The following is a 25,853-nucleotide window of genomic DNA, read 5'->3' on the forward strand; positions in this document are numbered from 1 at the left end:
TGCTACTCAAAGTATTTTGTAACAGTAGAGATCATGCCAAAAGTAACTTGGAATTTACTTTAAGATATTTGGGTGGCTCTTAAAAGAGCCTTTTTGTTCAGAGATCCAAATGGAGCTTTTGTTTACTTGGACTTCTCGGTCTTCTTGGGCAACAGCACGGCCTGGATGTTAGGCAGCACACCACCCTGAGCGATAGTCACTCCGCCGAGCAGCTTGTTCAACTCCTCGTCGTTACGCACAGCCAGCTGCAGATGGCGGGGAATGATACGAGTCTTCTTGTTGTCACGGGCAGCGTTGCCGGCCAACTCCAGAATCTCAGCAGTCAAGTACTCGAGCACGGCAGCCAAGTAGACCGGCGCACCAGCGCCCACACGTTGGGCATAGTTGCCTTTACGCAGCAGCCTGTGCACACGGCCCACGGGGAACTGCAGTCCAGCCCTGGATGACCTGGTCTTAGCCTTTGCTCTGGCCTTGCCACCGGTTTTGCCTCTTCCGCTCATAGTCGCAGTGAAGGTTCTTCTGTAATACCTCCTCATGGTAGACATGTCAAGATATATAAAGCCAGCGCGGGGCTATTCAGTGCCTCAGTGGCTGAGAAAAGAATGCTGAGAGCCAATCAACGTGTAGTTCGCTGCCTTACGTCAATTCAGTTCCATTTGGCGCTAGCAGCACTTTCACCTCCCTATGCGCACACTTGTCGCTGGTCATTGCACTTTTTATATGTGGTCTATAGTAGAGAAGTAGCCTAATAAACAAAATTAAATTATATCAACGTTTCCACATAAGAGGTTCATTATGGTCATACTAGACCAACGAAACTTCCTGTGGTGACTCTTCTGAACACTATTACAACTGTGAACTGAAATGGTTGCGTGTTGCACTATTTTGGATACTTTGTGTCATGCTTGAAAGCAAACTGATGGATAGAATAAGGCAAATATCTCTTAAATATTTAGAAATAATGAATGTGTAATAGAGTATTTTGCATAGATATATGTATATATCCATATATGTATTGCTTATTATAGTTGTTGTTCTTTTAATTGATGGAATGACTTTATTGTTTAATTACTATTATCAGTCATTGTTTTAATGGGCTTTATGGTTATAGAGGGCAAATCGGTCATCGAACGCGAATGAAAATGCAAAATCAAGTATTGTAGACACTAAAGGAATAAACACTTTCAGAGATTTGGGTGGCTCTTAAAAGAGCCTTTTTGTTAATCGGCCAGAAGAGTACAACATTTACTTCTTCTTGGGTGCCGCCTTTTTGGGCTTGGCGGCCTTGGGCTTAGCAGCCTTAGGCTTGGCCGCCTTGGGTTTCGTTGCCTTGACTTTCTTGAGGCTCTTTGCTGCTTTCTTGGGTGCAGCTGGCTTCTTTGCCTTCTTCGGGCTCTTCGTTGCCTTCTTCGGCGTGGTGGGCTTCTTAGCTGCTTTCTTGGGAGACTTCTTCGCAGCGGCCGGTTTCTTGGCTGCTGCCTTCTTGGTCTTCTTAGCCGCGGCAGGCTTCTTTGCTGCTGGTTTCTTGGCTTTAGGAGCGGCCTTCTTTGCGGGTTTCTTTTCCGCTGCCTTGTTCAGCTTGAAGGATCCGGAGGCGCCTGTTCCCTTAGTTTGGATCAGGGTTCCCTTTGTCACCAAATTCTTGATAGCCACCTTGACACGAGCGTTGTTCTTTTCCACGTCGTATCCACCGGCCGCCAAGGCCTTCTTCAACGCAGCTAGAGAAACTCCCTTCCTCTCCTTCGAGGCAGAGATTGCCTTGACGACGAGCTCGCCCACACTTGGGCCAGTTCTCTTGGGTCGGGGCGCCTTCTTCTTGGGGGCCTTTGCTGGGGCCGCAGCGGGGGCTGGAGCAGTTTCTGCCATTGTCTCGATTATGTTCACGTACGGCCTTCTGAGAGAATGAATAGCAGATTGAGCTGGTGGGCTGTACTTAACCCTTCTATTGTGTTAGAAAGCTGTTTACACCTGTGGTGTTAGCGGGTCCATTTGGACCCATGATTTTAAAATGCTTGCAAATGCTTAAAATCACCAGTTTTCTTAAAATGTTGTTTTTCAGCTAATTGCTGGCTTAGTATGTATTCATATAAATGGAATCAGTGTGTGAATTGTTTTTAGTTGGCTCCACAGACACATTATTTTAAAATATACCACTCGTTTTTGATTGCAAAAACTGTTTAAATTCACTAAATATATTTATTTTTCTTATAAAATGAGTAATAATAAACTGTAAATGTGTTATAAACTAATATTAGAGTACACCTACCAAAAAAAAAAATATATATATTATTATTATTTAAAATTATTAACAATAGTGACATCTTTGGTGTTTCGGGTCAAAACGGACCCGCATAGATAAATGGTAGGATAAAGAAAGCAAGTAATTTTTTTTCCATAAAACCAACTTTTATTTAACCATACCAATTACCTCTATCCCATAAGCTGGCCGTAGCTTCATTACAGGATCTGTATACCCCCGCAAGAAGCAACAGTCCCATGTAGGCATCGAGCTGTGTTTCTCTGTCCAGCTATCACCAAACACTCTTCTCTCTTCCATGTTGGTCATCTCAAGTAGGATATTCTGAATAGGTCGTGTAAAGAACAGTTCAAACGCTGACTTGATGTCTTGGGCGTGTGACACAGCGTATCTAGTAGGCCCTGGAGTCATTCTGAGGATGTTCTCTGTCGGTGCCCTGGATTGGGTTTGAAGAGGGCTTGATAACCATGAAATGTCACCTTTTCTTGACTTGAAAACCTCTCTTTGATCATCTGTGACATCTGGGTCCTCCTCATCAGATGTTTGGTCTTGTTCAGGGTCATACTGAACGTCATCCTCATCCTCAGACACATCCTCCTTAGCTTCACTTTGCCCTCTATCTTCAGGATCACCATCATTACCAAAGATATGATCCAGCGCCTCATAAACAGTATACCTTTTGCTCATGTTGACTGATACTCCTACAGAATTCAACTGATAATATCCCACCCAAACCCTCTTTATATGAGCGAATGTTCATAAACAATGTATGCTGCAAGAAAGTTTGAGTTCACGTGGGGGGTGGTGTGTGTGTGCACCTGTATGCGTGTGTTTCTGTGGGTCTCTGTCTGTGCATGTGAAAGAGGCCTGTGTGTGTGTGTGTGTGTGTGTGTGTGTGTATGTGTGTGTATGTGTGTGTGTGTGCGTGCACGTGTGTGCGCGCGCGTGTGTGTGTGTATGTGTGTGCGCACGCGTGTGTGTGCGTGTGCGTGTGTGTGTGTGTGTGCGCGCGCGTGTGTGTGCGTGTGCGTGCGTGTGCGCATGTGTGTGTCTGTGCATGCGTGTGCGCGCGTGTGTGTGTGTGCATGCGTGTGTGCGTGTACGTGTGTGTGCGTGCACCTGTGTGCGCGCGTGTGTATGTGTGTGCGCGTGTGCGTGTGCATGTGTGTGTGCGCGTGTGTGTGTGTGCGTGCGTGTGTGTGTGTGCGTGTGTGTGCGAGTGTGTGTGTGCGTGCGTGTACGCGTGTGTGTGTCTGTGCATGCGTTTGAGTGCGTGCGTGCGTGCGTGTGTGTGTGTGTGTGTGCGCGCGCGCGCGCGTGCGTGCGTGCGTGCGTGCGTGCGTGCGTGTGTGTGTGTTGGTGATGTGAGCCATAATTGATCCTCAGAGCAACCCATAGCTTTGAAGTGATGCATACAACAGCCAGTATTCTCTGCCGGGTCATTTTGGACCCGTAACACCACAGATGTAACTTTTTTTTTTTGAGACCTTTAGAATTTACTAAAATTGTGAAAATTAATTTTGCTGCATTTAAATAGGTGTGTCTGAGGATTAGATGAAGCCTCATTCCAGGACAAAAAAGAAAAGTGTACTTTTTACACAGTTAAACTTGAAAACGGGTCAATTTTGACCCTAACACAACAGAAGGGTTAAAATAAGCATGAGAACCATTTAGACTCAGCAGACAGGGCTCGCCCGCCTTGTCTGTGGCGAAGAGAGCACATGTGTTTTCTCCAAGCACGTTTTGTTACAAATATGAATAGTGATACGACGTTTACCAACAAGACTGTGTCTGTTGTTATGAGCACAGCCTACACTTTAAAGTGAGTATATGGGCTCATATGGTTGCCTCTTATCCCGTTTGCAACGAACTGGGAACGTTAGACGTCTATGTGGAGAGGTTACAGTCAGTCTTGTCTTTGTGAGGAAAATATGCACAAAATTATAGTAGAACGGTGAAATGCATCAACAAAAACGTGGTAGAGACCAAGAGATGAGTCTCAGTAACACGTAAAAGCAGTGACAACGTAGTTTTTGCAAATGCGTACTTTTCACAGAGGAGCTTTTTGGACACAGCGAAACACAGTTGACTAACATGCGCCACACAGGATACAGATCTTGGAGGTCAAACTATTACACGACCAAGTGATGGGGGAACGAAATTTGTGTGTCAATATGTGAAGGCTACTTAAGAATTCACAACGGTGAATAGAAGAAGATCGATTTGAAGACATGAGTACGATGGAAGTATGATGTGGTACGATGGAAGTATCTCAATGCATGCCAAGTCACATATGGAAGATATTGACCTTTAGACAACATATCAAGTGAGTTGGCATGCACTGAGATACTTCCATCATACCATATCATTGACAATCATTTGTTCTATAATGTACTTCCATTGAAACGCATTGATTTTGACTTGACTTGATTTCCTCATTTCTGAGGTGATATGAAGTAATATCTATTCCCTTTGCATAGGCTTTTGGTATACAATATAGAAGCAAAATGCAGCAATTATTTTGAAGCTGACTGTACCCATTGTTCAGATTTAGCTTTCTAGAAATATATGCAAATTATTGCATATTTAAGTAAAACTGGTCTGATTTGCATATCTAAACATCACATTTCAGAAAACTTGCAATACAAAAAATATTTGCCTTAATGTGAGTAAACAACTGTGAAAGTTTCAATTTGATATCTATAGTTTAAAATGTTACCCATTTCACCAGTAGTAAATCCCAATGGCAAAATGCATTGGAAATTGCTACCTTTGACCTTGAAAAAAAGTATGTTCCACTAAATATAAATGGGTAGATTTTTTATATGTTAATTAGATATACCTAGGGATCACAAAAAACTTGGAATGATTACTATTACAATTAGTTATGGGTTAAAACGCTAGATTGACTGGCCTACTGGGACCCCAATGGTGGTCGCCAGCATGAAGCGAAACAGTTCTGCTCTATTTGTTTCTTATTTGTTTATTTATTTATTTTTGTAATTCCTTCAATGGATTTATTTATTCAGGCTACTCTATTATGTCTATGTCCACACTTTGACTTCCATTATTGCTTTACAGTAGTTTGATATGGCCAATGAACGACAATTTTCAATGTAATATGTAGCCTAAAAATGAAATTATGCGTACATTTCAGTCCCGATGTCCTCGTATGAGGACATGAAAGTTAAACACGTCCTGGTCTGTTTGCAATGATCGAAATGGGGGAAACTTGATGCCATATCATACTACAACTGTTCACAAACATATACAAAAAAAAATAAATGTCATAATGTTCACTGGCACATTACCATGACGATAGTTCTCACGCGTATGCCGGTAAAGCGTGGAGGTGGATTTCGACGCCATATTGCTTTTTCCCAAAACATTGTATTGTGTGTCTGATAACACTAGAGGGTAAAATGAAGTGTCCACATATAAGGACAACAGGTTTTTATTCAGAAAAAGTAAGCACAAGTTAAAGCAGAGCCTAAATGTAATGTCCTCATATGAGGACGCAGGGTCTCAGGAGGATACTACTAATATACATGTTAGTAAGCAGCTAATTAATGGTGAATATTTGTCTCAATATAAGTGTTACCTGTTTTTTTTCTAGTACTGTAAATAAATCTGCGCTTTTCACCACCATCCACGTTTTCTCTTTGCTGTGTGTTCACCCCATCACCACCCAACCTCAGTGTGTCCTTGCCGTCACCATCTTGTTTGGACTTGGGCTTCAAGGCCTAGTTTTCACAGTTGGTGTCAGAAGGGGAATGGTACGCAATCACGGATACTGGAAGAGGGGAGGAGCAAAGCAACTCTGCAAGAGATGACTGGTGCATAGACCTCAGAAGAAAGCGACCATCTTTGCGTTCAATCCATTGAGTTCAATGAGCATCAAACAGGCTATAGGCCTACTGGAAAAAAGGGTATGGTGAAGGGTATGTGATGATGTGGGACTATTTTCATTCCAAAGGCCAAGGGAACTTTATCAGGATGCATAATATTCTGGATCCATGAAATAGCTGGCCTCTAAAAATAAAAACATATAAAAAAAAATCTGTTGTTGCCAGCGTCCTCTTCTATGCTGTGGCATGCTGGGGAGGAAGCAAGAAGAGGGATGCTGGGCTGGTAAGATAAGCTGGCTCTGTTGTTGGACCTGAACCGGAGTGCATCACTTCAGTATCAGACAAAAGGACCCTGAACAAGCTACTCAACATCCTGGACAACGACGGTCATCCACTCCACAGCACTATCATACAGTAGAAGAGCTTGATCAGCTGGAGATTACGCTCCCTGACATGCACAACGGACAGACTGAGGAAGTCATTTGTACCCAGGGCCATACAGCTCTACAATGCTTCACTTAAGGGAAAAGGAGAATTTGACTTCTCTGCATAGGCTATCTGCACCTTCACTCTCTTACACTTATACACCTATGGCATTTCTACACAATACTGTGTTCTGTTGACACTGTTTACTGGCTTTACTGGCTACATTAGACCACATGCACAACCCCTTCCTCCATCCCCTTGACTGGACTGTGGTCTAACTTCACACTTGACCAATGGCCGATACCTTCATCCTATCAAACTTAAAGAGACCCTATACAACTTTCTGCAGGAGACGATCGCTCCTTGTTTACATCTGGAAGTCTGAGACGAAGAACCACGCTTGCAATTTATATATTTAAATATAGCCTATACATGTATAAATATACACGCTGAAGCTGTCGGGGAAGCTCTGCAGAGAAAATGCAAGCATAAAACGAGCGAAAACGAAAAACGTAACCGAAACCAGAGATGAAATCGCCAATCCTGCATAGTCCCTCTTTAAACATATGCTTGCACTGCTGCTACTTTCTCTTATTTTGTCCATATATTTCTAACTTCATACTTGACCAGTGACTGATGCCTGTACCCCTATATGGACCCCTATCCATGCACTGCTGCTAAGATTCTTATATGACTAAGTATTTTTTTATCTTTCCCAGAAGTGTGGGCAGGGCTAACCCAGTCTAATCCCAAACGGGCCCCTAATGAGGTATAGCCCATGCGGGGCCCATAGGTGTTTTCCCCTTTGGGGCCCCACTTAGGGATTTCTGTGGGCAAGCCCACTGTGGGTTTGCCCACACTTTGCCCGCATTGGCCCATAAAGGCAGCCCATGCGGGCCCCACAGCAGTTTTGCCCTTTGGGGCCCCACTTAGGGATTTCTGCGGGCAGGCCCACTGTGGGTTTGCCCACACTTTGCCCGCATTGGCCCCGTAAGGGGAGCCCATGTGGGACCCACAGCTTCTTCCCTTAGGGTTCCCCTAGTAAACCCCAGTAAACCCACACCAGTTTTGGTGGCTTTTCTACGGTTTACCCGCATTAGCATCTAAAGGCCTAAAGCGCAGCCCATAGAAATCCCAATGTTGAATTTCTGTGGGCAACTTATTGAAGACGTTGGTCGTAAAGAAGCTTCTTTTCATATTGTGTGTGTACACTATATATATATATAGAAAAAGAACATCAACCAACAACCAATCATTTCAGAATTTAAACAGTTCAAGCAATGTTGAATGCTGACGGCTGCAGTGTCAAATCAATATGAAAATTTCAATGCAATTTGTATGTTTAGGTAGCCTGGGCTCGCCCATACTTCCTGTGACGCTGCACAAGATTTTGCGAACAGTCAGTCTGGCCAAGCAGCCTATCCACCTCTACCATTTCAAATTTGCACAGGATCGTGAAATCCAATTAAAATAAAGCATTACTAATGGCCCGGTAAAGGCAATAGGCGAGTTCATGATGGCTGCGCAGCGCAAGAACTGTGCAGCACAAGATGAACGTGGTTAAAAATCTGTCCACGATGGTCTAGATGGGTGTGTTTTCGACTCGGCAGTCGGACACGCACACACGTGCATGTTGCTTTAGTAGAAAGAAAGGAAAATCAACTTAGTTTAAATTTATTTATAATTATGTTTATAAAATGTTCTGACACAATGTGTTTTCTCTCGTAAGCATTGTTAAATCTCTCATGGCTGTCAACAAGCCATGTTAAACTTTTCCTCTATAAAAATAAATGTTTTTGTTCAGTTGTATTGATATTCAGTTGTATAATAGATATCTGATATGGGTATAAACATAACACTGAACACTACTGAAATTAGTTCAGACAGAGAACTTGTCTAAAATACCTTTTTCTATTAAAACATAATGTATTCTCTTTTATAAAGTTCAGTCTGAGTACAAAAAGTGAATAGTGTATAATAATAGTGTATTGTGTGTTTTATTCCACAGGGAAAGAAATGTGTTTTAAAAGCATACTGCAGTAGTTCTCCGGATGTTGCCAGGTAAAGTGGACATCATTAAACTCTCATGATATGCTTTGGTGATATGGCCTATAGCTTATTTTTGGAAAGCATATTACAGTAACAGTGTTATTTTATTATGTCTACTTAGCATTGGCCAAACACTCAAATTTGCAACTGATGTTTTATTAGTCCCAAAAACAAAGCTGTTCACATACATTTTTTTTTTTATCAACACTTAAGTAATTGTGACTGTTTCAGGTCTGCTGTGTGTTTCCAGTGTGAGCTACTTTTCTGCACAAGTCTGTGGTCTTAAAGGGGCATCAAACTTCTGCCAATTATACATTTGGAGGCGGTTGTAAGTAAGTGAGTCAGCGAGGTGTATTTATATAAACAGGCAAATAAGATCACACCAAGAACCCACACTTCTTCTCACGACATTCTGCAAAATGTGTTAGCAGTCATTGCTCTATACTTAACCATCCTGTCGTGTTTGCCTCCAGCCCCTTACTTTAGTGTTTCCGGTCAAAATTGACCAGTCTGTTTTAACTGCTCTTAAACTAGCCCAATTTTTTTTGTTCACCACCAATTATTTTATTAAATAATATTGGAACAGAAGTCACTGAAGCGGTTCCACTCTTAACAGCATAGAGTAACGTTCACTTTTAGAGCATGTTTAAACAAAGCTTGCACTGATGAAAGTGCTGTACATAGCATTAGCCACAGAATAATACAATAAAATGAAATAAATAAATACTCAGATTAGTGATTTAAGCTAAGACGACATCAAGAGACAGACACTTACAGACATAACAGGGAAAGACAAAACACAGGGAAGGCCAATGTAAATTGATGTGTTTTGAGCCTGGTTTTGAATACTCTAATTGATTGGGTATTTCTGATGTCAGGTGGCAGTTGGTTCCACAGCTGAGGGCCAACAACAAAAGTCAAGTCAAGTCAAGTTTATGTATATAGCGCATTTCATACACAGAGGTCATTCAATGTGCTTTACATAAACAAAAACCAAACAGTAATAGCAGATAAAAGCATAGATGGCAAAGAGTAATAATAATAATAATAATAGTAATAACAATAAAATAAAAAATAAAAAGAAAGCAATAAAGAATAACTTAAGGTGGAATAACTAGAAGACAGGTCTGTTTTTAACAGATAGACTTTGCCAGAGTCTAATTTAGCAAACCAGTGATAGTGATCCTTCTCAAACACCCAGAGCTGTTGCCACTCTTTGGAGATTCGTTGACGTAGGCCCATCTGTGTGCGCACACAATATTTCCTTTCTTACTGGGGAGACCTTAATGTCCAGGGCCGATAGCTCAGCCGTCCCTGACGCTGACTACCACCCAACAAAAACTATCCCCAAACGGGGGCCCTACTCACCTGAATCTCCCTTTGCCCAACCACGGGCAGAACGTAGTACTTAAAAGGAACAAACCAGTACTACTCACCATGAGTGCAATTCTCCGGCATGTTGAGGGATCACACACATCAGGTTTCAATTTCCAAAACAAAATAAAAACATAAGGAAAGCATAACATCATTTTAAAATAAAGATTTATACAGAAAGCATAAAAGACTCAAGGTGAAATAATTAAGACATTTAGCAGAAAGCATCTGAGAACAATTTTCTCTTAAGTCTAGATTTAAAACTGGCTGCAGTTGGGGCCTTTTTAATGTCATCCGGAAGTTGGTTCCAAAGCTGAGCTGCATAGCAGCTTTTGCTTCACCATGTTTAGTTCTAACAGCGGGTTTCACTAACAGGTTTTTCTCCTGAGACCTGAGAGAAAAAAGGCTCTGTCACCTTTTTGTTTACACCAGGACCATGGGACATGGAGGAGACCTTGGCAGCAGGATGTGAGGGACCTGGAGGCTACATGGATAAGTGGTAGAGGATACCATGTTGGTCATCTACGTGGTCTAAAATGAGATTCAGCCAATCAGAGATGAGAAGGACAGAGGAGAATAAGACAGCACAGCACAGAAAAAACATCTCTGGGTGAAGAAGGAACAGGAATACTGCAGTGGTTCAAACCAACTGTGCAAAAGGTTGAATATTCAAGCAGGGCTGAAAAAAAGCACATGCATGCCTTGTGAAAAGTGAGCAATTAACTTATTAGTCCACCCAGTTGATTTTTTTATCAACACTTAAGCAATTGTGACTGTTTCAGGTCTGCTGTGTGGGCCCAGTGTGAGCTACTCCTCTACACAAGTCTGTGGTCTTAAAGGGGCATCAAACTCACCTTCTGCCAATTATACATTTGGAGGGGGTTGTTAGTAAGTGAGTCAGCGAGGTGTATTTATATAAACACTCAAATAAGTAAGTAAGTGAGTCAGCTAGGTGTATTTATATAAACAGGCAAATAAGATCACACCAAGAACCCACACTTCTTCTCAAGACATTCTGCAAAATGTGGTTGCAGTCATTGCTCTATACTTAACCATCCTGTCGTGTTTGTTTGAAAAGTGAGCAATTAACTTATTAGTGCACCCAGTTGAGAGAGAACCAGCTGGAACCAGTCTGTATACTGTGACGTCATAGTTTTCTTTAGAGTACTGAGTTGTGTTTTAAACCAAACAAAAAACATGCTCCTTTAACCATCAGATTTTCAGACTTTCAGACATTTTCAGATGTTCGATGTCCAGATATTTGTATTCCTTCATTTAACTTGAATGTGGCGCATCACATGCATTGCACACGATCAAGAGGAGTTTGGTGTCACTGTTAAAGTGAATAGCTGTCCTTGTGGTCATTATGATGCATACTCTCTCTCTCTCTCTCTCTCTCTCTCTCTCCTCCTTTCTGAGTGTTACAAATAATAATTTGTCCCCCTGATTATGTGATCATGTCTCAATTTTCAATTTCAATTTAATTTTACTTATAGAGCGCCAAAACATTACACATGTCTCATGGCGCTTTACAGAGTGATAAACTTTCAAAGAGAGCCCATGAGTAACAGGGGCAAGGAAAAACTCCCTAGAATTGGAGATACATATAGGAAGAAACCTCAGACAGATCCACGACTCAAGGGCCCAACCCATCTGCCTAGGGTCAGTTACAGTAGAATATAGTCATTTGTAGTATCAGAAGGTTCAAACAGTCCAGTATAGGGAATAAACAGTCCATTAGTAATCCATCAGTAATTTCGGAGGGTAATGGGTCGTTAGGATGCGTGGGCCAGGGATCCGGGCAGGGAACCACAGCAGGCGATGGTAGGGCAGTCATAGGGATGACGATGGCAATGGCACTCAGGGAGATGGGACTTCAGGTGTGATGAGGGCCAGGCACAAAGATGGCTGATGACTGGTAGTGGTTCACCTCACAGGTGAGGTATAGGGGAAAGGGAAGAGAAATAAAGTGGGTTAGTATTACTATAAGTCATGATGGTTGGTATTAATTAGTATATCAATGGGGATATAAATTATAATACTATATAGGGAAAAGGAAGAGGGGGAGAGGGAGTTGAAAGACAGGACAGGAAGAGAGGGAAGGAGGGAGAGTTGAGAGAGACAGAGGGAAAGGGGAGAAGAAGTTGAAGTTGTACGGCATGACACATGAGAGGTCCATGACAGCGCTATGCTAAAGCAGCATAACTAAGGCATGGTGGAGGGTAGTCAGCACCAGCACAGATGTGGTCAGTAGCCACCATGGGACGCATGACTGGGGCACCAGTCACACTCACACAAGCCCACAGTAGAGGTGGTCCGTTCCAATAAGACCCTGAAGTGGTTGAAGTTCCACACACTGCACCATACCTAACTATAGGAAGCACTAAAGAGATATGTTTTAAGTCTAGACTTAAAATTAGGGAGGGTGTCTGCTAATCGAATTGAGGGAGGAAGATTATACCAGAGGAGAGGTGCGCGGTAACAGAAAGCTCTGCCTCCTACTGTAGTTTTTGAAATTCTTGGAGTTACAAGAAGTCCAGTATTTTGTGATCGTAAGGGTCTAAGTGGATTATATGCGACTAGAAGATCTTTAATATATTCGGGTGCATTTATGGCTTTGTATGTTAGAAGTAGAATTTTGAAGTCAATGCGACTTTTAACAGGTAGCCAATGTAGAGATGCTAGGATGGGGGAAATATGTTCATATTTTTTGGTCCTAGTGAGTGTGCGAGCAGCTGCGTTTTGTATAAGCTGTAAGCTTTTTAGACAGGCATTATTACAGCCGGCGTATAGCGCATTACAATAGTCTAGCCTGGAGGTGACAAAAGTGTGGATTCATTTGTCAGTATAAGTTTTTGTGATCTGCTTTATGTGACTATTGAGTAGAAGTTCTTGATCAATTATAACTCCCTAGAATTTTAACACTTGTGGATGAGGTCAGTGAGAGATCACTATATGTAGCTTGCGATGTGGATAGGATGTCCCTAATCTTTTTAGGACCTAAAACCATAACTTCTGTTTTATCTGAGTTCAATAGCAGGAAGTTATTAATCATCCAAATTTTTATGTCTCTCAGACATGTGTTGAGTTTGGCTAACGGGGTTGGTTCATCGGGCTTTATGGAAATATATAATTGTGTATCATCTGCATAAGAATGGAAATCAATGCCGTGTTTTCTAATTACAGAACCTAGGGGAAGCATATAAAGAGAAAATAGTAAGGGCCCTAGTACCGAGCCTTGAGGCACTCCATATTTTACCATAGTCTGGGTGGATGGTTCATTATGGACCTGTACAAATTGTTGGCGGTTAGTAAGGTATGATCTAAACCACAGGTGTCAAACTCAAGGCCCGCGGGCCAGATGCGGCCCGCCACGTCATTTCATATGGCCCGCGAGAGCTTTAAGGGTCTGATACAGTATGTGGCCCGCGAGAGCTTAAAAGGTCCGATACAGTTTTTGCGTATAGGCAATACACTGCAATACAATGCACGCATGTGAGACTGACAGGGAGGCAACATCAACCACCTTCCCCTATGATCAGTGCAACTGGCTACATCAGATGTGATAGCAACGTGTACGTGTGAAAACAAAATAGACCAGTATTCTAAACTATTTTAGCGAACGGAGCACCTAAATTACGCACTCGGTTTAGCCTGCCTTTGAAACGCATGATTGTTTGAAGTGCGTGTGCTTCTTTGAGAGGGGAATCAATGTAAGTTGTAAACTACGTGATACGTTTACGTCTATGTTTAAAAGGCATGTATAATTGTGCGTAATCCTATTATCCAAAAAATCCAGCTCCAAATCCTTGCTAATCGAGCAAGTGATTGTTTGGCCAAAAGCGAAAATAAGCCTATTCTGACCGAGAAGAGGTGCATTCATATCAGACAAGCAGAGGTATGCTAGAAGTTTGTAGTAATCGCCCTGTTGCTTTGCACTTTCATTTCAGTCTAAAACATAGAATCCACACAACACCTTTCAACTTTAAAACTTCAAAGAAAAAGTCCACCGGGACCGTTCGCTTCTACTGTATGTGTATGGAACGGTGTAGGCTAGTGACGCATTTCATATGGATGCACTTTTTGACATGACAGTTAGCCTACTCGTTTGCATCACTTGCTAGATGTAAAACTGCATTTCGTTACTGGTATTTCACTCGTACAATGACAGTAAAGTTGAATATACTCGAATCTAAAAACTCAGAAATATGAAAAAAAAAGAATCCATGGCATGATCTCTTCCTGACTGACCAGTGACCCTCATTGAAATGTCAAACTGTATGGAACTGACAGTGGTGTTTTGTTTTTACAAAACTTAACAATAATAAAAAAGAACATGTCATGCTGATACCTTTTGCTCTTCTCGATTTTAGAAGTTTTACCGACGCTAAAGATTTTGTGGCTGGTGCTACAAATCTTAGAAGTTACATCTGGCCCTTTGAAGGCAACCATTGGGCTGATGTGGCCCTCGGTGAAAATGAGTTTGACACCCCTGATCTAAACCAAGCAAGTGCAGAGTCTTTGATACCTATGGAATGTTCAAGCCTGTGAAGTAGTATTATCTATGGTGTCAAAAGCAGCACTGAGGTCAAGGAGTCTCCTACCCCACTGATTAGCCTCACCACAAAGGTCAAGAGTTCATCCTCGCAGTGACCTGGAGTGGACCTGCTGCCTCTGCCCTGGAGTGAATGTCTCTGTGCCAGGACCCCTGAAGGAGATCCACTGATGATGATCTGGAGAGGCCTTATGAAAACCTACAGTATGAATGCAGTCGTATTGCAATGCTACTTTTCAGTGTGTTTTCTGTTGGTGTCGTGTCTTCTGCACCACTAGTCAGCCTCACCACATGGGTCAAGTGTCCAACCTCCTCTTGGGCCTCTTTAGGCCGCCTAGAGAACACCGGCGTCTGTCCTTACAGAGACACAGTGATGAAGAACGAGAGGTGTGAGTGACATCAACTTCACAGTCAAGCAACAACGACCATCCTCATTTTAAAATCGGCAAAAAGTCACAGCACAAAAACGGAAGTATATTTATCGTGCTGTGACATTCACACATTCTGTTCAAAGTTGCCATTAGTGACAGATGAGACGGACTGCTGTCCATCAGAAGGTAGGTTCAGATCTGTCCATGTACAGTATGTTCATAATGATTAAATGCTTTATAGTTTAGATTGATTCTGATGTTTCACTCATTTTGTCATGAATTTCAATATTGTCATGTTTGTTTCTGCTCAGATATGAAGTCGTATATTTTTGCAAAGACACTCGGAACTCTGTGCCCTGTAAATTACTCACGCACGCACACACGCACATACACACACACACACACACACACACACACACACACACACACACACGTGCATATGGCTTGCGTAGAAAGAAAGGAAATTCAACTGTTGGGTTAGAATGATTATTATCTGACAAAATAATGTCTTCTCACGTAAGCATTGTTCCATCTCTAATGGCTGTCAACTGTAAACACTTGTGTCTTGTTCATTTGTATAATTTACTGTAGTTGTATTGGTGGCATCATAACAAATATGTCCTTTATGCTATGAAACTGAGTATAACAAGTGAATAATGTTATAATAGTGTGTTGTGTGTTTTATTACAGCAGGGAAAGAAATGTGCTTTAAAAGCATGCACCTGTTGACTGCAGTACTTCTTCTGAAGTTGCCAGGTGAAGTGGACATAGTCTAATGCTTTCATGATGACATGCTTGGGAGAGATGGCCTATAGCTGTATGATTTTTGAAAGCATATTGTGTTATTTGTTCACTGTAACTTCTGTATGGGGCAGTGTAGTGGTTAAGGAGCTGGATAGTAGCCTGTTGTCGACACCATTGTGCCCTTGAGCAAGGCACTTAACCCCAAGTTGCTCCGGGGACAGTGTACTGTAGTCCCTTGTAATATAGTTGACAAATGTAAGTCACTTTGGACTAAAAATGTCCGCTAAATGTATTTTAATTTCTGTCAGATTAGTGCCAAAAAAAACAATGCTGTTCACAGTTAAATCTTTTATCAACGCTTAAATCATTGTGATTGTGTTTCAGGTCTGCTGTGTGGGCCCAGTGTGAGCCACTCCTCTACACGAGTCTGTGGTCTTAAATGGGCCTCAGTGGTCCTGCCCTGCACATATTACTATCCATGGGGTCATATTTATGAAGGAGGAGAGTGGTATGAAGAGAAGAGTGGGAGAATCAGAGAACATAGCAACTCTAGATATCCTGACTGCAGCCTGAAAATAGACAACCTTAAAAATGGTCACTCAGGTGTTTACAGGTTTCGGTTTTACACAACCTTACACAGAGGCTGGATAACTGACAGTTCTGCAGTTACACTGTCAGTCACAGGTACAAGATTGACAAATATAATATTTTTTTCAACTCATAAGGGAATGATATTCAAAGTTGAGTCAATAATTATTTCTTACCTCCCAGACCTGCAGGTGAAGGAGGATGCTGTTTTTAATCTGATTAAAGTCACCTGCAGCACCTCCTGCAGTTTGGGCTCTCAGTATGTCTGGTACAAGAATGGACAGACTCTACAATACAAAACCACATCCTCCATTCTACTGGACTCAACCAGACCCTCTGAAAAGGGAAAATACTCCTGTGCTGTGAAAGGTCATGAGGCTCTCCGCTCTTCTGCAGTGTGTGAGTATGAATGAACAACTCTTCTTCAGACACACTAATCAAAATTCAGAAGCACAATAGTACTTTAAATCACCAGATCATTTAATTCCTCAACTCACAGACTGCTGTAGGTGAATTCCCTCTATCCTGGAGTTGGAGTATATTGGAGTTATGTTCTTACTTGGTTGTAAAAGATGCATGTTTAGTTTGTTTTTTCATTCCACTTCTCAACTGTAGGGGGACCTAGAGAGCACATCTTCTTCAGTGCTGCTTTAATAATGTTATGTTATCATGTCTGCCATTTGGCAGTTTGGCACACAATGAGAATTTGCAACTGATTACATTCACATTTATTCATGCAGATACTTTAATCCAAAGTGACTAACATATGTCAGTTATATTACAAGGAATTACATTGTCCCCAGAGCAATTTGGGGTCTTGTGCCTTGCTCAAGGGCACAACTGTGAAAGCCGAGAATTGAACACTAAACCTTTCAGGCTACTGCATGCTAGCCCAGCTCTTTAACCACTATGCTACCACTGCCTCATATTATTCCTGATGAGTGCCAGAAAACAAAGCTTTTTGCAATAAGATCTTTTATCAACTCTTAAACCATTGTGACTGTTTCAGGTGTGCTGTGTGGGCCCAGTGTGAGCTACACCTCTACAAGAGTCTGTGGTCTTAAAGGGGCATCAGTGGTCCTGCACTGCACATATGAGTATCCATGGGATCATATATATAGGCAAGGAGAGTGGAAAGAAGATAAGAATCTGAGAATCAGAGAACACAGCAACTCTAAATATCCTGACTGCAGTCTGAAAATAGACAACCTCTCAGAGGAAGAGTCTGGCGTTTACCGGTTTATGTTTAGAACAAACAGAGTCACCACATGGATAAAAGACACTTCTGCTGTTACACTCTCAGTCACAGGTAATGATTAACAAATACAGTTGTAATCACTTAATTACGGAATCGTATGCAAAATGTATTCAAAAATGATTTCTAAGACCTGCAGGTGAAGGAGGAGGCTGTTGAAGGGAATCAGAATCAGATTAAAGTGACCTGCAGCACCTCCTGCAGTTTGGGTTATTATCAGTATGTCTGGTACAAGAATGGACAGACTCTACGAGGCAAAACCACATCCTCCATTCTACTGGACTCTACCAGACCCTCTGAAAAGGGAAACTACTCCTGTGCTGTGAAAGGTCATGAGGCTCACCGCTCCCATGCAGTGTGTGAGTATGAACAAATGTGTTACAACTCCACTTAAGCACACTTATCAAAATCTGTTGTTATGAAGCATTACAAGAGCTACATTGCTGATCATTGATACAAGAGGCCTTTTTACGCTAAGAAATACTAATTCCAAGTTTGATATAGGTGTTCCAAGAAAACAGTGTTGGAGAGTGAGCTACCCCTCCACACAAGTCTGTGGTCTTAAAGGGGCATCAGTGGTCCTGCCCTGCAGATATGAGTATCCAGAGAAAACCACGTATCAGAGAGGAGAGTGGCATAGAGAGAACAGAAGGACAGTCATAGAACACAGCGACTCTAAGTATCCTGACTGCAGTCTGAACATACACAACCTTTCAGATGAAGACTCTGGTGTTTATCAGTTTCTCTTTTACACAACCCTACACAGCAGATGGACAACAGGCAGCTCTGGAGTTACACTCTCACTCACAGGTGCTGATTAACAAACACATGTGTTTCCATATCATATTAATATTGAGTTGAGTGAGTAATGATTTCTACTAACCCTCCTCTCAGACCGGTAGGTGAAGGAGGACGAATAGTGTGAGCCCATAGTAACACTGTCTCTCTCTCTCTCTCTCTACACGTAAAATGTCCTCCAGCTCTGCAGGTGTTCATACCTCCTGAAGCAGTGACAGAAGGAGAGAGGGTGACCCTCACCTGTAATACTATCTGTATTCTGACCAACACCACCTTCATCTGGTACAAGAATGGCCAGGCTGTTACCTATAAACACATGACCATAGACAACAAGCTGCATCTAAACCCAGTCAGCAGTGAGGATGCAGGCAATTACTCCTGTGCTGTTAGAGGACATGAGAGTTTCCCCTCAGCTGCTGTCTTTCTCAATGTGAGATGTAAGTGACCATATAGCTGGCTATAAATATGTACAGAACACTGAGTTGGCGAATACATATTGTTTATAAAAACAACATTTTTTAATGGGCATTCTAACCTCTTATCTGTCTGTTGTTATCATCTTGCCACATTATTGTAATCTGATAGTAACACTATATGGCTGCTAGACACAAGTTCATTATTTTGCATAGTATTGTTTCACTGAAATGTCTCATTTTCCCTAACAGACTCACCAAGGAAAATCTCATTGTCGATCAGTCCTGGTGAAAACGAAGAGGGAACTTCAGTGACTCTGACCTGCAGCAGTGATGCCAACCCACCAGTGCACACCTACACCTGGTATATGAAGAGTGGAGCTGAATCTGTTGTTATAGGTACAGGGGAGAGTATCAGCTTCAATGTGACCTCTGATACCAGTGGACTTTACTACTGTGAGGCACAGAATGAAGTTGGCTCTCAGAACTCTGGTGAAGTTGCTGTTCCTTCTAACGGTCAGTGAGGTTTAATGGGCATACTAAGCTCTTGTCTGTCTGTTGTTATCATCTTGCACATTATTGCAGTCTGAAAGTATCACTATTTGGTTGCTCCTGTTCAGACTCAAGTTCATTATTTTGCATATTATTGTTTCATTGAAATGTCTTTTATGTCCCTGTCTAAAGGCCCAGAAGCTGTTGCTATGATACTGGTTGCTAGTATCACCATTTTCATCATTCTTGCTCTGCTGCTACTCGGAGTTGTGCTCTTGAGGTGATTATGTCACATATTCGTTTTGTGCAGAAGTAAACATGTTATGGATACTGAGTAATGCTTATTATTTCTTGTATATTACATCATTTTATATAAACACAGTGCATTAACATCATTCCGTTTTTACCGCCTCACTCTCTTTATCAATCTGAAATTCTGATTCACTAGTTCACGTCCCATATTTGCATGAAGTGAGGTCTCTAGGGTCATGGAGTGCTTTGCAGGGATTATGCAGGAGTCTACTGCACAGACAGGAGTCAAGCAGGATCCATGTGTACACCGCTATGCTGTTCCTAACCTATGAAGATAGGAGGTGTGAGGGGAGGTGGTGGGTTGAGAGCCAGCGATCAAACCAAATGCTGGAGCAGCATGAATAAATGACCTGATTAGAGTGATTCTGTGGTCGTGGCAAAGTTCCTCACACTCGTCCAGAACTTCCGTTATAAAACGCCATGTTTAATTGTTTCCCATTTTTCAGGTCTATAAAATAGAATGGGGGTGAAAACATACAATTCAATATTTTGCTTTACTGTTTTTTTGTGAGATAAAACCAGCGCAGCGGCTATAAATAGTCTTTTAGTTAATTTAGGTTCATACAAGTGAATGTTGTCATCATTATGATGAAGACAATTAACAAAATTGATTTTCTTATAACACATTCCAGGATAAATGGTAATATCCATGGCTGTGTTGTCAGGAATCATCATAGCCATGATTGTGACTCGTCTTTTGGTGTCTCTCAGGTGAGTAACATTTGAACTTTGAGGCGTACAGTTTTGTAGTAGTGAAACACATGTATCAAGTCCTTTATATGTTTTTACAGTCTTCTTTGTACTGTATATTTTATATGTAGAATTTAAGGCAATACAATGTTACTTTACAACTAGAAATGCAATTCCAAGGAATTACCAGTGCATGAAAATGCAAAAAAATGTAGATATGGCTACTAAGGTGTAGCTAGGGTAAACATGGTGGTTGCATAGTTTAAAGAGAGTTGATAGTGTTAAGGTAGACATTTTTAAGCTTAAACATTCCTGTTCTAACTTAACTAATAATTTCTAACAGGTATTCTAAAATGTTAACTATGCTAACAATGCTAACCAGGTTGATAAGTTAACTTAGCTGATGATTTCTAGCAGTAATGCTAAAAATGCTAACTATGCTAACATTGCTAACTATGTTAACAATGCTAACCACGTTGATTAGCTAACTTAGCTAATCATTTTAGCAGTTATGCTAAAAATGCTAACTATGCTAACAATGCTAACCATGCTAACAATGTTAACTTGCTAGTGAGGACTTTTATTTTGAAACAGTAGTTGCCAGGGTATCCATGGTGCCCACTATCAGGAATAAAGAAGTTACTGTAGTATAATCATGTTGGTTGGTATGGAAACTGTCAAAAACGCTTAATTTTAATGGTTGCTATGTTGGTTGCTAGGTACATGGAGGTTTCATTTAGTTGACTGGAGGCATAGTTGATGATAACTGACAGTTGGAATGGTTGAACAGTTAAATAGTTGAGTAGTTTCAGTGGTTAAATGATTTAATAGTGTATTATTGCAGTGAGGACTTTTATTTTGAAACAGTTGTGGACAGAGGAAACAGTTAACAGGATATGTAGTCTTCACAGAGAGATTGTATGCTTAAAGCCTGAGAGAGAGAGGGCTGCTGCAGGTGGGGCTGGCCACCTGGCATAAGATTCTAATTGCTCAACGACCCGATTGTGATGTCATAGAGGCCAATGTTAAGTCTATGGGGAAATTTTAATAGTTTTTATTTAATAGTTCAAAAAGTATAAAAGTTGCAAAGTTGAAAAGTCATAGCAACCTGATCCATTAGAATACCTACGTTACAAAGTTTGAATGAAGTTGCTAAGTTAAACGGTTAAAGAGAAATTGCGGTTAGAAAAAGCTGTCAGCGGAATAATAATAAGAAGAAGTCTAGGAAGAACAGTACAGTGCATTTTCATGCACTGTAATAAAGGTTTCCAGCTCACAGACACTCTCTCTCTGACATTGCTGATATGTGTGCAGAACACCACTTCCTGTAGTAAATGTGTTGTCGTGGAGAGGATCAAGGCCCTTTTCATTGAATTTAGATAGATAGATTGGATTCCCCTGTAGCACCACACGTGTACCAAATATAGTGAAAATAAATAAACAAAAAGGGGACTTGGAGGTAAATCCAATGTGGATTGTTCCTGACGGGTGTCAATTTAAAATATTTTATGCATACAATGTTTGTTGTAGATTAATGAAGAACTGATGGACATGTTATCCTATCAATATCAGTACTTCTGCAAAATCTCCATCTGTTACGTAATCATTTACAGGCGGTCCATGCTGATGTCCATGATGACACATACACGGCTCTCAACCCCAGGACCACACCCTCTGAGTATGACACACTGCAGGTAAACATGAAAAGCTCAGAAAAGCACAACCAGTGTGTGTGTGTGTGTGTGTGTGTGTGTGTGTGTGTGTGTGTGTGTGTGTGTGTGTGTGTGTGTGTGTGTGTGTGTGTGTGTGTGTGTGTGCGCGCGTGTTTGTGTGTGTGTGTGCAAAGCATGTGCGTGTTTCTATCTATGAAAAGATGACACTTCACATATTTTGTGTTATCAGAATGTGAGGAGTGTGAGTGACACATATGAGCCTCTCCAGAGAAGAGCTCAGGACTCAGTGTATGAGAATCTGCAGATAAGAGAGACACCCCCTACTGAGATGGAGCTCAAGGTTTTCAGAAAGAAATGACACCAACTACGATTGTCCATCTCTTACCTGCTCGTATTACAGCCTGATATATCATTATCAATATGTCCCTTTCCCCCTCTCTCTAATGTAACTTGTAAGGATTCTGTGAAGATAGCCATGGCTAATTTACTGATCTAATCATCTAGACTGTCGCTGTTTTCCTTTGCTGTAGATTTACTGACGGATAATGCTGGTTGCTTGTGCAGTGTTTGTCCTAGACTTGTGATGTCCAAGTGTGAATAAGATCAGGACGAATATGAATAAGATCAGGACGTTGAAGGCAGGATAGCAAATCAGCATCAAAAATTGCTCATTTAGATGCTGTTCCATGACACAGGGGTTGTGATGCAACCTGCTCACTTCCTGTCATGTTGTTTCTGTTCTTACTGAATGGACTCTGCTTCACATCCTCTACTTGTCATGGTAAAACACGCCCAGTCTCAGATCGGCTGAACTGCCTCATCTTATGTTCTTGGCTGTAGTCATCTCACAATTTTATCCTATTTGTGTGCTGATTTTAACTATGTTTTGTTACAGTAATGTTGATCATTTCTATATCCGAATAAAAATTAATGCTTTGTGCAGCGTTTGTATCGCCAGTTTGTCCCATATGGAGTGGGGAGGGACATTTCTGTGTAAGAGACCTGATCTGATTTCACCCAAAGTGCAGAGCAGACTGAGCCTCTGCATGTCCTCCTATGCAATGCTTACCCTGTACTCAGTGGTGATATCTAGTGGTGATGGAAGGCATGACATTACACATGTAGACATAAATCATAGGAGCAGCTGGAATTGAGAAAGTAGGAGAAATGTTTGTGGCGTTTTGTAGCTCCAACAGTATTGCTGAGTTAAAACAACACATGGACCTAACACTGATTAGAGGTTCATAATCTGGGCTGAACATGGGTAACATATTTCTTCGTAGACCAGCATATTTCATGGGCGTGTGGCTAACCCTTACCTAAAAGAAGGGTAAGGAAGTGTAGCCTACTGTTACTTATTTTAAAATAAAAAATAAGTAAGTGGGCCACACATATTATTTACTTTGTATTGATCAGATATACAGTATAGCAAATTGAGTATACTGAAAGGTACACTAAGCAATATTTTCACATTAATAGGCTACATCATATCCTTTACAAAGCCAATTTGATGGTAAACAACCTTGTTGTAATAGATTAATCGTTCACCTTGAATAGCTATACAGCATAGACGTAGCCAGCCATGTAACTTCTGGCGGGAATCGTGAAACATTATACCTTGTCAGTAGATAAAGCCCTTTGGGAATAATTTTGCCTGTTGTTACTGTAATACTTTACCTCCTGAACAAAAGCCTTTGCGTTGTGTACAGGGGGGATTCGCCACAAGACCGTAACATAACCAAGTTCATTTACCTAACCTAAACCTGCAAAGTGCACCTTTGGCTTGTACAGACAGAAAAGTATATTTACTTGAACTTGCAGCAGGGGCTGATCTGTGAGAGGCTGCATGACAGATTCTATTACCCTTCTGTGTAATATTGTGTTTGGCTTGAAACTGGCTTGGGGTGAGTACTTATGAAATTACCTGCTTCAGTTCTGTACTTTATGTTATAAAAATATGCTAAATACATTTTGGATTTATACATATTCTACTAGTCTTAGTATATTTAATAAAATAAATTGATGTTTTATGTTTTGTATAGGCCTATCTTGTACGTTGTACGGACAAACCCTGCATTTGTCCAGGAGCTGTGCTGTTGTGCATTTGACCCATTCCTGACACCTACTGGTCATTTTCTGTTTTTACTGTACATGTTTAGCATGTGAGTTTACAACAGGCCTACAGGCTACTGCTTGTGCTAACAGGAAAACATATATTTACCTATCGTATCTGCCAGTACCCATTTATCTTATACAGTACACACACACAAAACACAGTATTACGATTGTGGAATCATCTGCCTATTCTACCTACTCAGCCAACACTGTTGTATTGTTATGTTGTATTGTAAATAGTCTCCTGCCCTAATGTAATATTGACATTGTGGAAAGTTTACATATTAGGCCAGTGTTTCTTAACTGGTGGGTCGGAACCCAAAAGTGGGTTGTGGTATGATCCGAGTGATGGGTCGCAGAGCTTGTGGCTAAAAGGAAATTAAAAAATCGCCAATTTAAAATGGCACCTTATCAGATCTATCATTGGCCCGTTATTTTTGATAAACTTTATTCGTAGCCTATATCAGTCATTGCCATGGCAAGGACATAGACAAGGTCATGTGACAGGTCATGTTAGATATAATGTTAGGGAGCTAATTTTATAAAAGTATGCATCATTTTAAGATATCATGTGAAACGCAAGTGGGCTGCAACCCTTAATACTTGAAGTAAGATAGAATATGATTCACTTAAATTGAGGACAAAATAAGACAGTTTGGGGTGCACATGAGAGCATAAAACCATCCAAACTAAAATGCCACATGTCGAGTAGTACTTTGAAAGGTATCAACAGTTAAAGACAAACATCTGCATTTTCCAAACAAGTAGGCCAGGCACTGAGTGTCATATGTAGGCTACCTCACCATATTCGTTGGCCTGTACGCTAATATATTTGGTCACAGCTTTATGAACATGTGAAATTATGGGTTCCAAAACCAGACCAGTTAAGAACCACTGGCAAAAAAAACATTTCACACTTCCACTTTTGCTCAAATAGCCTAATTTCTGAACGGGTTTTGTTCAGAGCTGAAAATGAGCTGAAAACTGTACTTGACATTTTATCCAATTACAAAGACATTTGATGTGAGAGTATGGTCTTTGTCCTTCTTTGTCCTTCAATTTATGAGTATGGTGATTGGTGCATGGTTTTACACATGCATGTGTGCTAACAACTTGAGCCTCTGTTTATCTAGATGCCACCCTTGAATTAACCAGTGCCCCACTAGGGCCACCCCTGTTACAAATCTCTAGTATCGCCACTGACTATGAGGCGTAATCATCAAAGTTATGAAAATACTTCACACTGGTGAAGACGTGGAGAAGGCGTGACATGGCCCTCACAGTGTAGCCCCAACAGAACACATCTGAAAAAAGCCGATGGTGGTGGAAGTAAGAAATGTGAACAGCAACAAACATCCTTATTTTATTATCTGCTGGCAACTAGCCTACACTTGCATGTCTGCAAAAACTCACAGCTCAAAAAGGGAAGTATTTAATCAGCATTGTGCTTCACATTCACACATTCTGTTCAGTCAGGCGTCAAAGTTGCTGTTATAGAGACAGACAAGAAGGACAGCCATCGTAAGTGCAGATCTGTTCAAGTATTTTCATAACTTTGATGATTACGCCTCATAGTTTAGACTGATTCTGATGTTTCACTTATTTTTTAGTGAATTTCAATATTGGTGTATTTGTAGAGATATAAAGCTGTGTGTTTTTGCAAAGACCTACTCTGAATGTTATGCCCCTATACACAAACATTATGAATATTATGCAAGTACACATATACATGTACAGATATGTTGTGTAGGTTATAGGTATATATTTGGAGGACAACAGCACATGTAGCATGTGTCTGGCACTGTAAATTAGTCGGAGCCAACATTTGAGATACAGCCCTGGAGAAAATGTTGGAAAAGTTCTTCATGAGTTATCTATATGATTTTTAGGCAC

At 41.1% G+C, this 25,853-nt stretch overlaps 2 protein-coding genes across 2 annotated transcripts; both read right to left on the bottom strand.

The window, feature by feature from the left end:
• Window positions 1-101: 101 nt before the first annotated feature.
• Window positions 102-506, bottom strand: LOC134091779 (histone H2A). Its single transcript, XM_062544431.1, has one exon. The coding sequence runs from the start codon at window positions 498-500 to the stop codon at window positions 123-125; it is 378 nt and encodes a 125-aa protein (XP_062400415.1). The 5' UTR covers window positions 501-506; the 3' UTR covers window positions 102-122.
• Window positions 507-1,245: 739 nt separating this feature from the next.
• LOC134091443 (histone H1-like) lies at window positions 1,246-1,866 on the bottom strand. Its single transcript, XM_062544330.1, has one exon. The coding sequence runs from the start codon at window positions 1,864-1,866 to the stop codon at window positions 1,246-1,248; it is 621 nt and encodes a 206-aa protein (XP_062400314.1).
• Window positions 1,867-25,853: the final 23,987 nt, after the last annotated feature.

The sequence above is a fragment of the Sardina pilchardus genome, chromosome 1, assembly GCF_963854185.1.
Source record: "Sardina pilchardus chromosome 1, fSarPil1.1, whole genome shotgun sequence".
NCBI lineage: Eukaryota > Metazoa > Chordata > Actinopteri > Clupeiformes > Clupeidae > Sardina > Sardina pilchardus.